At 46.3% G+C, this 19942-nt stretch overlaps 1 protein-coding gene across 1 annotated transcript in view; it reads right to left on the bottom strand.

Moving 5' to 3' along the window:
• CFDP1 (craniofacial development protein 1) overlaps positions 1-19898 on the bottom strand; it is a 61304-nt gene extending 41406 nt beyond the window's left edge. The window contains exons 1-4 of the mRNA XM_041400855.1: positions 19753-19898; positions 19312-19543; positions 17433-17533; positions 3445-3549 (exon numbers count right to left, since the gene is read on the bottom strand). Of these exons, the coding sequence (XP_041256789.1) occupies positions 3445-3549; positions 17433-17533; positions 19312-19543; positions 19753-19898 (584 nt within the window). The remainder of the gene's footprint in view (positions 1-3444; positions 3550-17432; positions 17534-19311; positions 19544-19752) is intronic.
• Between the last annotated feature and the right edge of the window lie 44 nt (positions 19899-19942).

Here is a 19942-nt window from a genome sequence, read left to right as displayed (position 1 = left end):
AAGTACATGCACAGAGTCATTTTGCAGTAAGCTGCTTGGAGGATTTAATTTGCTTTAACATCCTCTGAATATGAAATGCTGCTGTAAAAGGGGATTGCTAGCTCAGAGATGGTGAACTCTGCTTAGAGGTCCTGCCTGGCTTGGGAAGAGGGCAAAAAACATCTCTTGGAATACCAGGAATTCCCACTGATCCCTCCATCAGATCAATGCATTTCATTTACAGTCAGGATCTATTCTTGCTTTTCCCAAAAGTGAAGCAGTGGTTAAGGATAGGAAATGAGCCCTAAAGCACACAGACAAGAAGGCTTAGCAGGGTGGATGGAGGGCTTTTTTTAGATGCTGGGAGCCTTCCCCCCATTTATTGGGGCAGCAAGTAAGAAGAAATCAGTGGGTCCCCTCGCCACATCTGATACCTCTGATAGCATCAGCAAGAGCCTAACAGAACCCAAGAGCACCACAAAAGCAACTGGAACACAGTATCACAACCCCAGAACCTCGCCAACAAACCAATACCCGCTGCTGACAGAACACTGCCTGGCTGTGTGTCACAGGGGGACACGATGGGAATAATGTGAAGGCTGGGAAACCATCACATCCCTGGGAACCAAGGGCTTCTGACCTTTCTAGCAAAGCCTGCTGAGAGAACTGGGTGGGTTGTTTTGTACTCCTGGCTTTAATTACAGCCAAGTGTTTAAGTTATTCTCCTCCAACCACCCCCATGTCCCTCACAAGCACAAATCTAGCTTTTTATAGCACATCCGGTATGGATGTTAAACACATCCAGGAAATGCACTTTCAGCCCCAAACATCCCCTCCCCTGGACCAGTTAGTTTGCAAGGGTTTGTAACACGGGGACGTGGAGCCGGATGTTTGGTTTTGTGACCGTTGCTTTTCTGGGTTACTTCTGTCTGTTTAGAGAAGGGAAATTCAATAAATGCAGGGTAGGCTGGCTGCATTCAGAAATAATACATGCTGCTTGCAAGGTGAAGAAAGAAAAGCCAGATGGAAAGGCCACTATTAGCTGCTCAAATTCCCTGCACACAGGGCAAGGCTTCTTTTTTTTTTTTTAATAGCTGACAAAGCTCCTGGGGGCTGACAATGGCTCACAGCACAGTGGGTGTCCACAGGCACAGCTAAGATCCCAAAATCACGTTTTTCACTGCCTTGTGGCAATAGACTGGGGCTCTCCCATAATGCATAAGGGAAAATGTACCCGCTCCCCCAAAACTTCTATTTTAAGTAGACAAAAGGTGCAAAGAACTGTCAGGCTATGCCAGGCTCTGTCAGTGCCCAAGCACTGCTCTGGCATGTCACCAAGGCTTGTGACTCTTTCCTCCAGAGCAGCAGGGTCTGGATAGCTTGGCTCAAGTCTAAAACCTGACCTTTGTAATTGGCTTAACATATGGGGCTTGCCTCTGGCTTTAAGGAATACCAAAAGCCCGCTAGTAATTTTCTCACCTGAAAATACCCTGGCTGGCTTCCCAGCTGGAAGCATCTTCCTAAGCCCAAAGGCAAGCATGTTTGCTGGCAGTCTCAGGGATCAGTCTTGGATACTAGTCAGACTCTCAGATCAGAGGGCCCATGCTGGCCAGACTGCCCTAGAGAACCTCCTAGTAAAGCCTCAACAGATTTGGGCTGTTCCACACACTGATCCAAACACCACTGCTGCTCCTCTGCTGTAGGATCCCTGCACAAAGCCAGGATGTGCTGCAGGAGGTTGTGAAAGGGAAGGCATTTGGGGCTGTGCTGCATTGGGGTTTGGTGCTCTGAAGAAAGGCAAGACATACAAGCCCAGGATATTTTTCCCCACCTTTTTCCACAGCCAGGTCACCTCATGTTCTGGCCAAGCAACTGTCAGTAGGACATCACACATCAGCAAGCTGCACAATGACCTAATTAAGTTGCTTCCAAAATAATCTCACGGAAGGAAAGTTAAGAGTCCTTGAACTCATTATTTCTTATACTGATTTTTAGTCTACTTTTTTCCATATCTGATGTGAATTCTTCAGAATTCTGCAACATGAACTCAAACTGAGCCTTGGCTATTACTGCTGAGCAATCCAAGCTCCAGCAAAAGCAACCATGCCCCTTGGTAATGACCAGGCTGTACAGGCCCACTGGCCACCCAGCTCCTCCTGTGGCCTGTAAGGCACAGGAGGAAACATGGATCTCTGCTGAACTGGAAGGTGAACTCTCCCTGGAGCTTTCCCAGTGGGCTGCCAAACCTGCCTGTACTCAGAGCAGCAGACTGGAAGGCAGGTTTGAAGACATGGGACCACCAGCAGCGTGCACAGTGTGGAGCTGCCCCAGCTTCAGCTGCTACTCGAACAAACTTCAGCCACCAAAACTGCACAAAGAATGCCAGCCCAACCCAAGGCAAGTTTTCCAGCACAAAACCCTGTACACAACACTTAGATTACAATTAATGGGCTCTGCAGGGATGAACCCTTGTGCAGTGTGAACAAGAGCATGAAGACCATGCTCATCTATGCCTTCATTCAGCTCAGAGAACAGCAGCTGTCAAGGGTCACGCACACACACACACTGTGCTTTCACTACCCTGAGCTAAGTACAAGCTATGCAACACTTAGCTGGAAAAATGAGTGACAATCCAGCTGCAGCAAGTGAATAACAGCATCTCAGGGAAAGGCAGCCTTAACTCACACTGGAGAATTGCTCTAAGCAGATGGGAAGGACAATGTATTTATTTGACGGGTATTGTTTCTGTGTGATCAAATCATATGCAGCTTATGTCTTTCAAATATAAACGCAAACAAATGACTTAAATAAAAATCATCACTGGAACACAGAAGCATCTCCTTTATTCCTAAGAAGCTGGTGATCTCCCAAGCTCATCAGGAACCAGACTGGCATCTCAGATGCACAGGGGACCCGACCTCCTTGTATCTTTGACAAGCATTATGATAATCTCAGAATTAGGTGTTAGAGCTTGAACAGAAAAGTGACAAATCCACATCAAAATTATATTAGAGAACATCAAAGAGGCAAAAACATCTCTCATTTAAATGCTCACCCGAAGTCTCTAAGAAGCTACAGCCCAGCCTGACATGGCTTTTTATAGCCCTGAGAAGCACCTGTCAAAAGAACTGCAGGCAATATCAGGAATGTTCCTTGGCTACCCGCAGTTTCATCAGGCTGCTTGAGACAGTCAAATCACTATTTCCTCACTAGGATGAATGATTTATGAGGATTAAAAAATTTGAGCCTGAACCTATGAAGTGAGTCACTGGAACTCACGGGCTGCCTCCCCCGCTTCCCTCCAGCCCCAGTCATCACACCTTCCAGGCCTAGTCTTGCTCCCACTGAAGGAAACAAACTGCAGGAAACAAACACCCATTGAATGCTGCAGAGCCTGCACTATTGGCTCCAGTGCCATCTTTCTCACTAAGGGCCCATACCCAGGCAGGGAAATCCCACACTCACCCCGAGACTGTTGGCAAGGAAGCTGGAGCTGCTGACTGCAGTTTCTCTTGCTGCTTCAGAAAAGATTTAGCTTCTTTTGAGTTTGAGTCTACTTCTTTAGTCACCCTGTTGGAGGAAAAGAGAAAAAACAGAGGGTAAGGAAAAGCTGTACTCAACAGTAAAATCAAAGATCCATCAAGAAAACACAGAAAACAGGTACAAGAGCCTCCACATCCCCTGCACAGAGATCACCTTCATCAGCTGCAAGCTGAAGAACACACATCTTGTTAAGATTTCATTCCAGTGACAAACCCTCTACATTCATGGCAGAAAAAAGAAAAAGAGTGGCTAATTAGAGCTGGGGGAGGAGGGGATGTTTTTTCTTTCCAACAAACTGGAATGCTATTCATTCAAACAGGCCTGTCTCACTAGCAGCTACTAAATGCTCTCCTCAGGTCACTGGGGGCAATTCCAGGCTCTTAATTGGACTCTTGATTTTCTCATTTGTTGGTCAGTGAGGCAGCTCTTCTGCCACCCATGTCTCACAGCCCACGGCACAGAGGCTTGGCAACATCTGCAACCCAAACCAGAGCAACGGGAGAGAAAGCTCTGACAAGGCAGAATGTAGAAATTTACTCTCATTTTCTAGTTAATTTTTGTTTGAAGCCTTGAGGGTGCAAAATATTGAACTTCAAAAAATTATAAATCAATATGGCATCTACAGCAGGGAATGAATTATAAACATGAGAAAGAATCTCTAGAAAACCACTCAATAATTAATTGTTAGAAAACCCCAGCTACTTTAGCCCCCTCATTCACCATGACCTGCCTCCAGCAACACGCTTTTCACGCTCGCAGTAGCTCTTAATGAGGTTGCCCTGATTTGCCAAGCTAACAATTTTGTTCCCATGGAGCACAAGCCTGTGAGCCTCTCCAGGGCCCTGCAGCACTATGGGCACAGAGGCAGCCTGACCCACAGCTCAGTCAGCACAGAAGAAACAATCCTCCATCTCACCCTCCTGCATCCTGGGCCTCTGGTTGTATCTGCCCCAGCAAGGATGTGCAGGCTCATCCCTGGTCTATGCCAAATGCTGATGAGAGGCTGAAAGCCAGGATCTCCCCTGGCTACAAATCAGGCTAATCACTGCTTCCTACCCACCAACCTGACCCCACAAGTTCCATGAAAGGACTGGCTAACAGTCACAGAGAAATCCCAGGAGCTGCAGCCCCAGGCTAATCACTGCTTCCTACCCACCAACCTGACCCCACAAGTTCCATGAAAGAACTGGCTAACAGTCACAGAGCCCAGGAGCTGCAGCCTCAGATAGGTTTCTGCTGGGCTGGCATCAAGGAAAGTGACACGGAGTTATCTGTTAACCCTGGAGCACTGATGTCCTGTAATCTCACTTGCACACAACTAGTGCATCCACGTCTCCATCCTGACAGTGAATCAGCACCTGAAACTTCCTTCCTCCTCCTCCACAGATTGCAAATGCTGTGGAAAAGGCACAAGAATAAATGCTTGTGCTGTACAACTGCTCAGCCTTGTTCTGCCAGTGCAGGAGGAGATTAACCCCATTTCCCCCCTGCACTGTCACATGCCTTTCAAACCACGGCAGTCATGTGGATAGAGACAATCCCACACTATGAATACCTAGAAGTGTTTGCTGATCAGATTGGGAAGGGAAGGGGTAGGAAAATGAGAAAAGCACTTCAACAACAAAATAAAACCCTGCTACAGCATCATCACAGTTCACCCCAAACACACCACCCAGTCACAGCCCTTGGCAGCAGTGGTCATGTCATGCAGCAGCCATACACCAAAGGTTACCCTGCATCCATGGAAATGATTTCATTAGACAGGATAAACTTGGTGTCTTCATGCAGCAACAAGACAGAATTTCCCCCAACCATGAGGCTGAGTTCAGATCAATGCAATCACACAGTCTATTTATTTTCAAATGCAGCATCTAAACAGCCAGCTCTGACCCCTATCAAGCTGAGAAGCAGCACTCTCTCTTATGCATTCTGCAGTACTGGCTCCTGGCAGGGTCCCTCTCCTCTTGTCAACCCCTGCACTGCTGTGCCATCAAGGGTGCACCCCTGGCATGCAGGAAGCACATGAGCCACAGAGAGAAACATCAGGCAACCTCGAGTGTGCAGGAGTCCAAGAGATGTAGCACAACAGTGAGCAAATCTTCAAAGCCAGTGCAAAGCTGAGATCTCAGCACTGGGCCCTTGGCCTTAAGCTCCTGTGTATCTTCAGCCTCCTCCAGCCTGGAGACAGAACTAACTGATGTCTCCCCTACCAGCTGAGGAAAAGAAAGGCACAAGGCTAAAATGAAAAACAGCTCTAGGGATTTGCACTCCAACAGAGTTAGCACACTCTTGGTTGGACCAGTACTACAAATCACAGCTCTTGGAACAGGAGATGCCCAATCCCAGAAAGGGTGAGAAAGCAGAAAGCACACGATGCACAGGCAGAGTCAGGCACAGGCCTTCAATGACAGACACTTCAGCTATCCAGGGGCAGGTTGCTACCAAGGGTTTACTTGTGCTTCAGTTCTCACACCCTCCTCCACCTCGGAGTACCAGTAACAATGGCTGGGCACAAAATACAACACTTAGTTCCCCCTTCTTTGCTCCCCTTGGCCTGCCAGCAGCTGCTCTAACATATATTTTTGGAGTTGTCCACTGCAGAAATTCAGCTGGAAAGCTGCATGCAACCTGTTCCACCAGGACTGCCCAGCTGGGGACAGAGGAATGCGACAGAAATGTAATTAAAAGTGACCTTTCAAGGCAATTCTATCACAAGACCCACTTAGTGCCTCATAAACTGAAACAAAAGCTGCTCTGAGGCAAGCTGCTCTGGGCTGATGCCAGCAGCAACTCCTGCACCACTCCAAGAGGAATGACGGAAGAGTATTAAGGAGCTTTACAAGGTATTAATTCAGGTTATGCACATTTCAACCTTTCCCAGATCCCAGGCCAGGAAGGAAAAAGAAATCCTCTGGTCTGCATTATTATGGGAGACAATAACTCTCTCCATGTAGAAACCAAAACAATTCTTGTTCTTCAAGGGGAGAAATGGGAGTCATTAATTCAGCTGGAAGAAATCACAGTCATTACTAAGGCAAATTACAAGACCTTTCACTTTTAAATACTTGATAAATAACTATTTGCCTGACTGTTTACTGGGATGCTATTCACACATTGTAATCCAGGACTAAACATGAAAATAAGTATATTGTCAGCAATAAAACAAGTAGCTAGTGTCTTGCCCACTTGCAGCCCTTGTAATTCAGACACAAAACCACTCACTCTCATCACTTTGCCACAGAGATTTCACTACACTGCTATGCTATTAAATTGCATAATAAGACTTCCAAAACACAGAACAGTTATTAATTTTTTGGACCATGCCAGAGCCTGGTAGCACAAATGATGCTACTGTCTTCCATATTTAGAAGTTATTATATGGAAGACATACTAGAAACTGGATCATTAAGTGTCCTGAATACTTACAGATGTCCTTCTTAAGACCCTTCATCTCTGAACCAAGCTCAAAACGGTAGCCAAACATTTAGGCATTGCCATACCCACCCAGCCTCCTGGTTTGGTGCCCAGTGCTGGGTATGTTAGCTCCCACTTCCACTGAAGAACTTATCACCCATCCTTTTACAGTTACTAACTGAAATGCTGCAACCTAAGTGCACAGAGAAGGCCCCAGGTGATGTATGCTGGGCACAAACCACATGAAGACAACACCTGCTGTCAAGGCTGCCCCAAAGGGCTTCCACAGAGCACTTACAGTTCTGAAATGTAGCAGATTAGTTTAAGAGCAAGTGGTTGATCTGCTCCCAGCAGTGCCCTTACCCACATAAACTGCTACAAAGAAGGAAGAATACATGCTGGAATGAGCATTATGCTGACAGCTCCAGCTAATCTGCAGAAGGGGATTAAACTCAGATTTTCATGCTTTAGTTCAGTGTCAGAATGAGTCTAATACACCAGCTTGTCTGCTGCACCCTGCTTTTACAGCCTGGTAGAGCTACCAGGGAGGAGGGTCCCAATCCATCACCCCACGGCACAACACAACACCCACAGCCCAGGGCTTGCCCCAGTGTGGTGCCCAGATGCCTCCACTCCAGCACAGCTGAATCCAGTCCTGCTGGATTCCAGAAACTGAACTTGTGTAAGGGATGCCAAGGCTGCAGTGTGTCAGCAAAGTGCCCAGCTCAGCAGTGAGCTGCAAGGTGCCCTGCCAGCCCTTGGAGAAGTGCACCAGCAGAGCTTCATCCTTGCACAGAGGGGAAATGGAGGCAGGATAAGGGCAAGCTGGGAAAAACAAACAGGCATATCAAGAAGGCTTGCAGGCTAATTATCTGTAGTCTGTTGTGTAATAGCAACCTTATGCATCCCAAGTGCCAAAATCCCTCCAATTTACCCCCAGGTGCCTCAACATAGCTACATTCTCCTAACCAAAACACCTGGTGCACATCAGGCCGAGAAAGCACACGTTGGTATTTGGGTGTAAAGGGACTCAGAGCAGAGAAGGCAGTTAAAACCTTTACTCACAGCAGCACAAAGGTACCCTCTCCCTGACCTTACTGCTGAGAAAGGGAGACCAAGAGTGGAAGCTGTGGAAAATGCCAGCTCCTTACCACTTGTACTCAGGACACTCTCTTCGCTTGGGAAAGCTGCCCCAGTTTAGACCTGACACAGTTACAAAACTTTCCACACTATCTTAATGTTAGCTCTGGGGAATCACAGACAAAGAGGGACAAAAATGAGGCTAATTATCCTTTTTCAATATTCCCCATCTGTGTTTAGGCTCAATAAATAGTCCACCAGTCTTCTGCAATGATCACTTAAGGAGAAAGTAATACTCATCTACAGGGGTTTGTTAAAAAAATTAATCCCTTTTGAGCTGAGGAATAATTTTTCTGAATTTTTTTGGTGGACTTTTGTGCTTGATCTGCAATGTCCCAGGTGCCTTTCACAGACAGACACACTGCATGAGAGGCAGATCCTCCAGCCTGCAAGGTCCTGAAAATGCTGGAGTGCACAGATTCAGCACTTTGCAGGAGGGAATTAAGTCCTCACACAAGTGAACCTCCAGACCACATCTGCCTTCACATGTATGCATTTTATGTTGAATCACCTGCTGTAGAGCAGAGAGAGCTAAAATTAGCATGTCCCCATCACTCTTCTAGTTTCAAAGTAAAACACTGGTTTTCCCCCTTTCAGAAAAAAAGAAAAAAGAGCATTCCTTTTCAAACCAGGTGGGAGAAAATATTCCTTGGGAAACTCAGCCTATTCCCTGAAGCAACACAGACAAGACCAAGCTGGAATAACTGATAATTTTGTAGGCTGACTAGATAGGCAGAAGAAGCTGGCTGATTCTAGACAAGAAGCTGTTGTCTGGTTTCTAAAATGAATCAAATGTGATGAGAGCTCTCCTGAAGTCAGGCAAGGGCCAAGCTGCCTGCCTGGTGCTGCTCCTCACAGCAGGTGTGTGCTGCTATCCAAGCAGTCAGCCCAGGCTGCATCTCAAACCACCTCACCTGAAAACAAGCAAAGGTGAATGGTATTTTAACATCAATATTGCATAACCTTGTAAGCCTTGAAGGAAAACAACAATTTTCTGTGATCTCCTGTATGACAAAGACTCCGTGACAGATGCAAAGAAAACATCAGTGGATGGACAGTGCTGCCTCCTGAAATGCTGACCAAACTGTCAGGCCCCTTTTGGACTTCTGCTTGCAGCTTCTGCAAGAGGCTCCCTAAATCCAGAGGGCAGTAGCACTGCAGTCACCAAGCTCCCACTGGGGCTTGCAATAGGTAGAGCATGCCAAACATGGCTCTCTGGAGAAGCTGACCTGCAGCCAGGGCACGAGCCTCCATCTTGACTGGAGCTGTATTCACCTCAGTTTTAAGCACCTCCAAGTACCAGGTCTCTTCTTGCTTCACTGGATAAGTATTCCCTTAGCCAGCTCCATTGCACTGCCTCAAAGTCCCACCAAAGATTGATGCATTAGCACATCAATCTTGGAGGCATCCCTGTGTTTTAATTTGTACCTCTCAAAAGGATTAAATCAAGATTATGGAACACACCTCTGAGCTGAGTAATCCAGGTGAACAGATGAGCAGCTGCATGTGTGAGTGTGACAATCCCCCATTAATCATGACCTGCAAATACACTGAAAGCCAGACAGATCCCTGCAACTCCCCAAAGCAGCACAGTGCTCATGTCATGGATGCCTCTCCTGCTGAAGGACAGGAGTATCACAGGTATTAACAGCCAGGGGTTCCAAATTCACTTAGAGCTATGAAGACCGGACACAAAGGTTACACAGATCATAACAAGAGCCAGCACACACTACAAAGCAGAAGCACAGCCATGGGGGAAAGGCCAGACTAAGCTTGGCTCGGTTTGTAGTGTGTTAATGAGATTGTATGGCAACAACAGCTCTGCCTCCCCTTCAGGCTAACACAGAATTCTTCTTGCTTCACCATCTCTTAGTTACAGAAAAAAAAAAATGCATCTTGCGAGCTGCACTTTCCAGCAGGGGAAACCCCAGGCCCAATGCCCACGAAGCAGGCTCTGCCAGCATCTCACCAGAGATCAAAAGCCCTTTTCTGAGCCTGGAGCTGTCAGGAATGAGCAGCAGCTTGGAAACAAGGGAAACAGGCCAAGCAGCAAAATGCTGGGAGTGGATCTGAGGTCCCTGAGACGAAGGCATGAACAGAGGGACCAAAGAGTCCCTTAATAATAGCAGAAGAGTTCCTGTGAGACCTGAATAGGTCAGTAAGCATCTTCTGTTTTCAGATTTTTAAAAGCCAGGAAACTATCTGAGAGCCAGATAGAGAAACAGTATCTTCTTCTGGAAAAGGGTGTGATTTTTATTGAAGTATTTCCACACTGACTTACACAAAACACAGGCAGAACACACGCTGAAGAACCTGAAGATGGGACAACGCAGTCTGTCATCCAGCTCCCAAAGGCAATGCAGCACCCAGACACCCCAGATTTGAGAGATCCAGAAACAGCCAAGTTAATCTGGAGGTCAATCCATCGTTTTGGAGACGCTTTGAGACTCCTCCTACCTCTGGAGATCCCAGCTGAGCCTTCTTTTTCATCACACCAATTACCAGAAAACCACACAAATGAAACCAGCATAGATAAATTATTTCATTGAAAGGAGCAAGCCACATTGGAAGCCAAAGATGACTGTCAGGTGGGCATCTGCTCAGTCACCTTGAGAGCTTCAAAAGCATGTTGAGATAAAGGAAGACAACAGGGGTCAGCATGTTGGTGAGTGCAGGGCTATTAAGTAACACTTTGCAAGTCACAGCCCCTCTGAGCAGATGCCTCATCTGCACATCTACTAATGAGAAAATCCTGATTAGACACTGTTCATTAGCCCATTCCCCTTTTCCAAGCACATTACGCAAACCATAACACGATTTATTTTAGAAGCAAGTCTTCTGGCTTAGAGTCCTGGCTAGGTTTGATGTTTATGAAGTTACAATTTCTGCAGCTGCCTCTGAGAAAGGCAAATGGCTCACAAGTGAACCAGCACACAGCAGAGCTCCTGCTCACACTTTCTGACCTCATCCCTGGGCCACCATCGTGCCAATCAGCATTGTACAATGTTAATATTCCCCAGGGAAATTCTGAAGCATCAGGGAAGGGATGCACACAGAGGAAAGGTTATCAAAACGAGCCCCTGAGACCCTGTCATTCTTGAAAGGTAACGTATTTTCACTTAATGGCTTCAAAAAAAAAAAATCAATAGTTGTATTTTAAATTGGAAAAAGCCAATATAAACTGTGGATAGCTGAGGCATGCTTTGACCTCTAAGAAAAACAACAGCATAAGGGCAGAAACAGGCTGCTGCCCACACTCCATTATGCCAAGATCAGCATTTTGGTGCTTGGTGGTAGAGAAGCAACCACTCACTTTTTAGTCTGCCACCTCTAAATAGTGGTCACATTCATATTCCATGTAATTCTGGTCAGTTTGATTTGTCTTATGGTCCCACAGCATCATCCCCGTGCTTATACTGCTCAGATTAAATTTCTGGGAAAATCTTAAAAGCCAAGGTTTTTGCACCATGCAAGTTTCTTTCAGAAAGTGGTATGCCACCAGAAAGTGGCTAGAACACATTTCTCTAGAACACCTTAGCCAAGGAGCACTGAGCATAAAACCCTACTGACATCTGGCACCACCAGTCAGCAACACAAAACAGAAATCCTCAAGGAGAGGCTGTTCAAAGGGCCACTGAAATTCATTTTTCTTACAATTCCTTGCTACTGCAATCAAAGCTATTGCAAAAAGCACATCAAAATATGAGTGGTTTCTTCCTCTGCTCCTATTAGCTCAGTTCATTGTCTTCCATATCTAGCCTGACGACACCCAACCACCTCATCTGGTGGAAGCTGTGTAGCACTTGCTATCCCCCTGGAAAAAAGGCAGGGCTTTCCAAATATGAGGCTTCAAGATACACATTCTGGTAATGCTCACCTGCCTTCTCACTCACAGGTATAAGCAATACAGCAAAAGCTTTTACAAAAAAGCACACATGGAAGACATCAAGCACATCAACCTTGATCAGATGTGCATCACACCACCTACAACATCAAGAGATGCCCACCCAAACTCTTGGTCTTTCTCCTGATGTTAAAAGCTACTGTGCTGCTCTCAGCAGTGCTCAAAACCCCACGAGCACAAAACAAATGACCAAGATTCACACCCAGCAAGAAGTGTGAGCATGCTGCCAACCCCTTGCACTAATTCATCCACTGAGATCCCTGAAAAGCATCACAAGGTAAGGAGAGGATTAATGGTGTCACATGCTCTCTCACTGCTTGTTAGCCTGACAGCTCTGACTGGGCCATGCTGAGAGCACAGAGCAAGAACACAGATGGACAACTGCATGTTTTAAAAATTACCCTCTGTGCCAGCTCTAAATCTAGAGACTTGTGGGAGTCAATTCCCTGCTCTTTTTACCCATTCCCCTTGACATACATCATCAGCACCAGGATTTTCCTTCCACTCTTCCTGCTTTCCAGGAAAAAGCAGAAGCAGCTGCTATTGCTCAGACAGCTACCTTAACTGTCTTCAAAGCAACAAAATAAGTGACAGACTCCCAAACTCCTTGACTAACACACCCTTTGTTTGCCAGCTCTGTCACATTTAGTTGGTCTTAGTAGTCATGTAAGGAGCAGAGAGGACATCACAGCCAGTGATAAGGAATCAGAGCCTGAGCAAGGACTGTGGAAAGCTCAGGCTGTTCTCAGGTATCTGCTTCTCCTGCAGCCCTTTCCACCTGCTGTCTCCTAAAAAGGTCTGGGATCGAGTGGCTGTAGCTCTGGAAGAGGACAGCAGATTCAGAGTTAAAGCAGTGAGCAATCTAGGACATAGCTGTCCATCCAACAAGCACACAGGTGAGCTAAAATTAATAACAGAAAATCAATATTTCAGTAAGGAGAGGCAGCATAAAGAAATCCCAAAGCAGCAGTACTGTACAGCTGCAGAGAACTGAATTATAACCTCACCTCCACTCTGAGGTCAGCACTTCTTGGTGCAAAGGAATAAATCAGTCCTCCACCAGGTCTGCACAACTCTGCTGAGGAGCTCACCAAAGTGAAGAGCTCAGCAACCTGGACAACACCTCAGACTGGGCTCAGGCCTCAGCATCTCACCCAATCAGGCCTAGGGTAAACCTCAGTGACTTCACAGGACACCAAAAAAAGAAACTCCATCCACGGTCTGTAGCTGTGCCTGCACAGTTCCCATTGCCAATGGCATTCCTGTACAGAGACTGGGGCACTGGCCAAGAAAGGGCTTTCATTAGCACAGGCAAGCCTCCTGAGAAGAACCTGCTTTCAGTCACCTTCCTTCTGCTCAAAAATCACTTCACCACTAGACCCCTCAACTTAAGATCCAGCTTAAGGTCCTTAAACTTCTACTTGCAAACAATCTCCTCTGAATAATCTTTCCTGAATCCTTTATGTAGGCTGAAAACCTGTGAAGCAGAAACACAGAATGAGCAATGAGGTTTTGTCCAGGTACATCCTAGATGATAACCACTTACAAACAGTAACAGATGATAATCAGGTTCTTTTTCAACCCATACTTCAGCTGTGGCAGATGAAGTACCAAATTCAGCCAGTATAAACCTCAGTAATTACTACACTAATATAAGCTTATAACTATTTGGTTATAAATCAGATACCTTAGGTACTTCTATTTTTAAGATGTCATAGCTGCACTGTGAACCATCATGTTTCCTAACCCAGAATACAAGCTGCCACTCAGCTCTGCTCAGCACATGGACCAGCACAGCTTGTTTCCTCAGAGCACAGTGGTCACACAAGTAAAAGCAGTCCCACAGCAGCGACCCAGGGGCTATTCTAAGTCACAAATGTGGTCTCCTACACAAGTCAACAACAGGGAACCCTAATCCAGAGATGGGAGTTCATGTCTCACACAGAACAGCTCAACACACTGTTTTGAGATGAGTTTGCCCACCTCTTTCTACAGAACTATATAAACTTTAAGTATTCCTTATATCCAGCAGCAAGTCACACACTCAGTGTGACACTGCTTGTTTGGCACTGGCCCTTCCTACTTTGATTTGGCCCATGCAAAGCACCAGCTCAGTGTGGACCCCACCTATCCTTGTGAGAAAGGAGCTGTGACAGGAACACCTCCCCATTCACAGATGGAGAGTGGAGCCCTACTATGGCTTTGCTTTGGCTGCTTGGTTCATGCACATGGGAAGCAGCCAAGTCACTGAAGCAGCACAAGCCACAGCTCTGCCAGCACAATACAGCATCATCAGTACAGCACAGCAACTCTGCAGTAGCAGGAAAGCATTCCCAGCACAAGAATAACCTGTGTAAAGCTCTGGCTTTAAGCCACACAAACAAACCACATGTGGAAATACAAAGCTCCTAGTCTGGAGCCCTTTACTTGGAATCTGCAGTGTATGAATACAGCAGAGTGCTGAACACAGGCCTCCCATTCCTGAATTAGCACCCAAGCCATTACTCTTCTAACTTAGTTTTGCCTTCCACAAGCCAAATTAAGGTAGAGAAGACGTTTCAAAGTAAAATCTGTCTTGACAGCAATCAATAACCTGACACTGCTCTTCCCTCTCATGCTGTCCCACTGACACCACGGGGCCAGACCAGCTCCAAGTATGTGAGCTCCACTCTGCTGCAGTCCCAGCTGGACACAAAGTTCACTTGCATGGAAAGAGCACAGAAGAATCATTTTGATGCACTGAGCACAACAGAGATTTAAAGAAAGCCAAGGACCAAATCCTTTTGGAGTGTCAAAGAGAACATAAGCAATTACAAATTGCAACAGTTTTCTCTTGGCACTAGGGATGTAATTCCCTATTAATGCAAACACACGTCCTGCACTGTGAGGCAAGTTCATAAACCAGAGGCTTCAAAGGAGTTTCAGTCTCTTCTGCCAGGGAGAAATGGCTTGAACTTCCATTTAGATGCTGAATTGCCTTTGCAAATTGCTCTTGCTGCCCACAATTACAGCCATTTGGGTGACAGTCACCTGCTGCTCCTAATCTATTTAACATGAGGGAGACAGGAAAAGCAGACAAAAAAAGTCCCAACTGGAAAGCACTGCAATCAGTTTAAGATTGTTTCTAGTTCCAGGATTCAACAGCTTTAGCTTTACAAGGCAAAATTATATAATGTATTTTCTAAAATTAGAAACCACTAAATTAAAATCTTCATTTGGTAACTGTTAATTCTTAACACTCCAAAGCTAAAGTTCAGCACTAGCAACTGATACAAGCGTGGACTCATCAAAACAGATATTAAGTGCAGAAAAAACCTGCAGGGGAGTTGACAACACAAAGTCCCTTTACTATTCCAGTATAGCCCTGTAGCTGGAGATCACTTTCAAACCACTTGTGCTACTTCAGTCAGGCCAGAAAATCATACCATCTTCTTACAGGAGAAAATAAATTGTTCTGCAACAGATCAGGGCTAAATGATCTTCTGTTAAAAGCTTCAGTGAGCAGACTGGGAAAATTTGTGCCCTGAATCTTTCACTGCTTAAACACTGATCTAAATTCTTTTCAAGGTTTCAAAAGAGCAACACTCAACAGTAGCCTCAAACCATTCAGAAAGGCAAGCAACAGAGACAGCTCTCATTTCAGTTCCTCCAGTGCAGAAATGCACACACACACAACTACCGTGTGGTGGCCTTTTATAAGCAACGATTTGCCAGCTGCTTCCCCAGGCAAGGAAGCCAGTGCTTGGTATTCAGAGCATCTGCAGACATTGGGGGGTGCAAAGACAACCTCCTGCTAGTCTGAAGAAAGAGCAGCCCTCTGGGCCTCACCTCCTGCCATTAGGGGAAAGCACCAGCAGCTGTGAGTAGCAAGTACACCTTGTACCCCACCCACAGCTAACAGTGTAACCCATTTAAAGAAGCAAGATGTAGCAAACATAAAAAAAAAAAAATCAGTTTTGCATATCACAAAGATCAAGGGGGCAAAAAACATTGAAGGATTTTTCTGTTATCAAAGAGCTCAAGAACATGACTTTGTTGTAACTCTGGCACCAGCAGAAAAAAAGTGCTCCAGACCTCACTGCAAACCTTCTGTTGCTGGTTCTGTAACCAATTGATATAATAACTGAACAAAACATGCATTTAGCCTTGGGGTTTGCAGAATGAAAGTCTCATTGTCATCCAAGTTCCAGCTATTGCCTATTTCATCAAAAACTGGTAGAAATTTCTACTGATTCCTCTGCAGTTTCCCAAGAGAAGCAGTAAGCACTGAGCACTACAAAGGACGCTAAAAAAGCAACTGGTGCAGGAAAATATATCTTTTTCTTAGCTACAGTTCTTAAGAAACTACAGATAAGATACTGATGTCAAAAGCATAAAATCAGAGTCTTAGGAGCCCTGAACAACTTCTGTTCACATAAGGCAACCAATGTTTCAAAGGACAGTGAACAAAGTGAATGAAGTTCACCAGTGAACAAGGGTATTCCTATGGTCTGCCTTGCCCAGGGAAGTAGCAGAGTCCCTACTACGGCTCCCAGCTCTCCTCAGATTTTTCAAACAGCTCAGGCAGCAGTGCTAACTTGAAAAGCAAGAGCAGCAGAAGCCCCAGCTCTGCCTCCTCCTCCAGACTTAGGCAGGGCGAGTGTTACTGCTGGGAACTGCTGCCCTCTGCTGTCACACGGAACAGGCCAAGTTAGTCTGACAAAACCTGGTTTACTGCTACACATAAACAAAATCCTCCATGACAAGAACCAGCAGTTCACAGGGCAGTCAGCTTTCAGGTGTGATCAGCCAGGCCCCTCAGTTCTGGTCTTATGCATTTATAAAACACCTGGCCCTTCTTGCAGCACAGCCTGAGAGGCCTCTCATCAGCCAAACTCAGCTAAAGAATGATTTTACCCAGCCCATCCCCTTTGCTGCAGGTGTTTCAGAGGCAAAAGCACTCAGCTGTTAGTCTGCTCAGCAAAACGCCTCTACTGCCTGCAAATCTTTTTGTGGATTGTGAACATCACCAGGGAAAGGGCCAGCCAATATCCTGCCCACAGCACACAACCTGGACTAGGCTGAAGGAATAAAAGGGGTTACCCTCATCCTTGTGGGATCAGATGTGCTTCCTTCCTTGTCTCAACCCTGCCAGTGACAGTGCCACCAGGGAGCTCTGCCAGCCATTATAAACACTGGCCAGATGGGGAAGCCTGAGTGAATTTGAATCACATTTATGAATGCTATGAAGTTGAGTAAAGACTGTGGTCTGCATATAAGGTTACTCTGCAGCACTGATGCAGGAAAATCTTGGCCTCATTTTCCCTGAGATCTGTATGTGCTCACAGTAAAAGAAAAAAGCAGTGTGAAGAAGACCCACTGTGCCCCAGAGCCCAGCTCCAGCCTGCCCCCAGCACAGCAGCACTCAGTTTGCACTGGGCCCACAATGGACACATCACATCTGCCAACTTACTTGATTTCCTCACCAGCAAAATCGAACGTTTTGGTGATTGTCACTTTTCCTGAATCTTTTGGCTTCTCCTGAGGCTTATTCCCACTGTTCTTTTCTTCAGTCTACAAAATACATGAAGGAGAAAGCAAAATAATGCATTTGTGGAGGCAAGCCAAATTATTATTCCAAAAGGCCGAGGGCCCAACACAGACCTTGGGTAGCACTGCAATTTAGACTGGTGGTCAAAACAAGTCACCCACAGACAGATAAAATAAATAAATAAATTTCATCCCACCAGAATGAAATTCCCCATTTTGGTTCCAGGCTGTCATTGAGGCTCTAGGATCAAAACAAACTAAAACAAGAAGTGAAATTGTAAAAAATGTAGGAAGGAGCAAGAATGCATTGCAGTGGTTCAGAAAGCAAGCAAAAGCCTGGAGACTTGGTTCTCTCAAACTAAGCACCACCAAGCAGGAAAGCTGCAAGGTGAATTCCACTGAAGTATGTGTATTTTTTACTCAAGAATAGAGAATAACAAAACTCATCAGCAGAAAAAGCAATGCTGATCTCCCTACTTGTCAATATTTGAGAAGGAAAAATCTTTATCAAGCAATTTGTCAACAATGCCTCTTAATTTACTCAGTCACAGCTACAGCTACTGAAAGGATACATAAAAAACCTCAACCACTGTAAGTTACCAAAGCAAACCCCAAATTCTTGGTCTAAATCAACCACACACCACAGAGGTCTTCTAGAAAGTAATGCAAGCCCAAGAAGTTCACAAAGAGAACAGAGGATCTGCATGTCTCCATGAATTATTCCAGGCTATGGAGGAACTTTCAAAGACATCTCACATTTTAGCAACCTGACCACAAAAGCAGAACTGCTCAGAAGAAAGTGTTCACTTCTCTTCTTCCCCCTGACTGTACAAGTAGGCACCCCAGCTGCTCAGTCAGTAACAAGGAGAAGCAGGAGGGCTAAGATGAAAGCACTCTCCTTCCAAAAGTTGCAATCAAATACTACAAAACCCTACTTGCTCCACAACCTCCCAACAGTCACAGAAAGAAGCTTCACAGGGCAGAACTGTACTGTCCAGGCAGACTCCAGCCTTCTGTTACTGAACATTTATTTTAGCTGACCATCTAAAAAACCCCAAACTGACAATTCTAGCAACAGGGGCTCACTTGTGGTGCGTTCTTCCCTTCTACCACCTAAAGCATGAAAGGTTTTGACAGGGAAACACATGCACTTGGTTTTACTGAGAACCAAATCCTTTCAAACAGCTACCACACACAGAATTCTCTCTCCAGAAAAACCTCTGCAAACTGAGAGCACCTTACTGGGGCTTACAAAGGACACAAGAAAGCCAGATTCAATATTGCTGCAAAGGTGCAACATGCAGCACCTTCCAGACCCCCTCCACGAGGATGGAGGCACAGAGATGCCAGCACAGACCCCTCTTGTTTCCCCACTCACACACACATACAAAGGCTCCTCTTTTTTTTTCTTTTTTTCTCTTTTAAGCATGAGGAAAAGCACAAGCCTCGGGCTGAGCTGTGCCCACGTGCACAACTCAGACCAAAGCTCACCATTCCTGTGCCAAAAGAGGAATCCAGGACCAGGAAAGAAAACCAACAGGGCTGTGTAGGACACTCAAAGATGCTGACAAAGATGCTGACGCTAGCTCCAAAAGCAGCACCACCTCCACATCTGGAAGGAAACCAGCACCTTGCAGTCTGGCCCATCAGGGGATGTGAGTCTCACAAAGCAGAGGGGGAGGGGCAGCCCCAGCCTCTTCCCAGCTCTGTCCAACACCTGATACCAGCCAGAACCAAGGGGGCATGCTGCAAACCCTCAGGCCCTTCCCACACTCCCTGGGTGCAGGCCCAGGCCCCGTTACCTTCTTGATTTGTGTCCCTTGTGTGGCAGCCACAGCTTTGGGCTTCTGCCCTACATCACTGAGGAAACTGGCCCAAAGAGCATCCTCTTTCTTTTTTTCTTCTTCTTCTCTGCTTCTTTCGACTTGCTCTACATTATCTGCTTCCTCCTCTTTCTGCTCCTCTCCATTCTGCTGGGCCTTTTCTTCCTCTTTCTCATCTGCCTCTAGCAAGAGACCGCCTTTCTTCCTCTTCCTGAAAGCAGATGCCAAAAAAGAAGAAAAAATGTATATGGAGCTGCTGCAACACTATTCCAGGGCTGAACTGTAAGCTTGGGTGAAGCAACAGTATATTTCATATTTTTATTAACACATCCAGGAGGTTCTCTCTTAACTTTAGGACTGTATGTATTTTATTAAAAAATGCTGCTGCCGCCGCCGCCTCGCTGCTCCCGCCCGCGCCACCCAGAGCGCCGCTGCCGCCCGCGGGTGCCCCCTGGCGGGCGGGAAGAACGGCCGCGCCTCCGAGGCGGCGCCGAGCGCGGGGAGGAGAGACGAGAGTCCGCCAACGGGCCAGAGCGTCCCGCCAGCCCCACCGGGGCTCCCAGCATTCCTTGCGGCCCACAGCCGTTCCCATGGCAGCGCGGGGTCGGGC

This window comes from Onychostruthus taczanowskii, unplaced genomic scaffold (genome assembly GCF_017590055.1).
Source record: "Onychostruthus taczanowskii isolate IOZ18803 unplaced genomic scaffold, ASM1759005v1 scaffold18, whole genome shotgun sequence".
In the NCBI taxonomy this organism is placed as follows: Eukaryota; Metazoa; Chordata; class Aves; order Passeriformes; family Passeridae; genus Onychostruthus; species Onychostruthus taczanowskii.
This window is presented reverse-complemented; position numbering and strand designations above follow the sequence as displayed.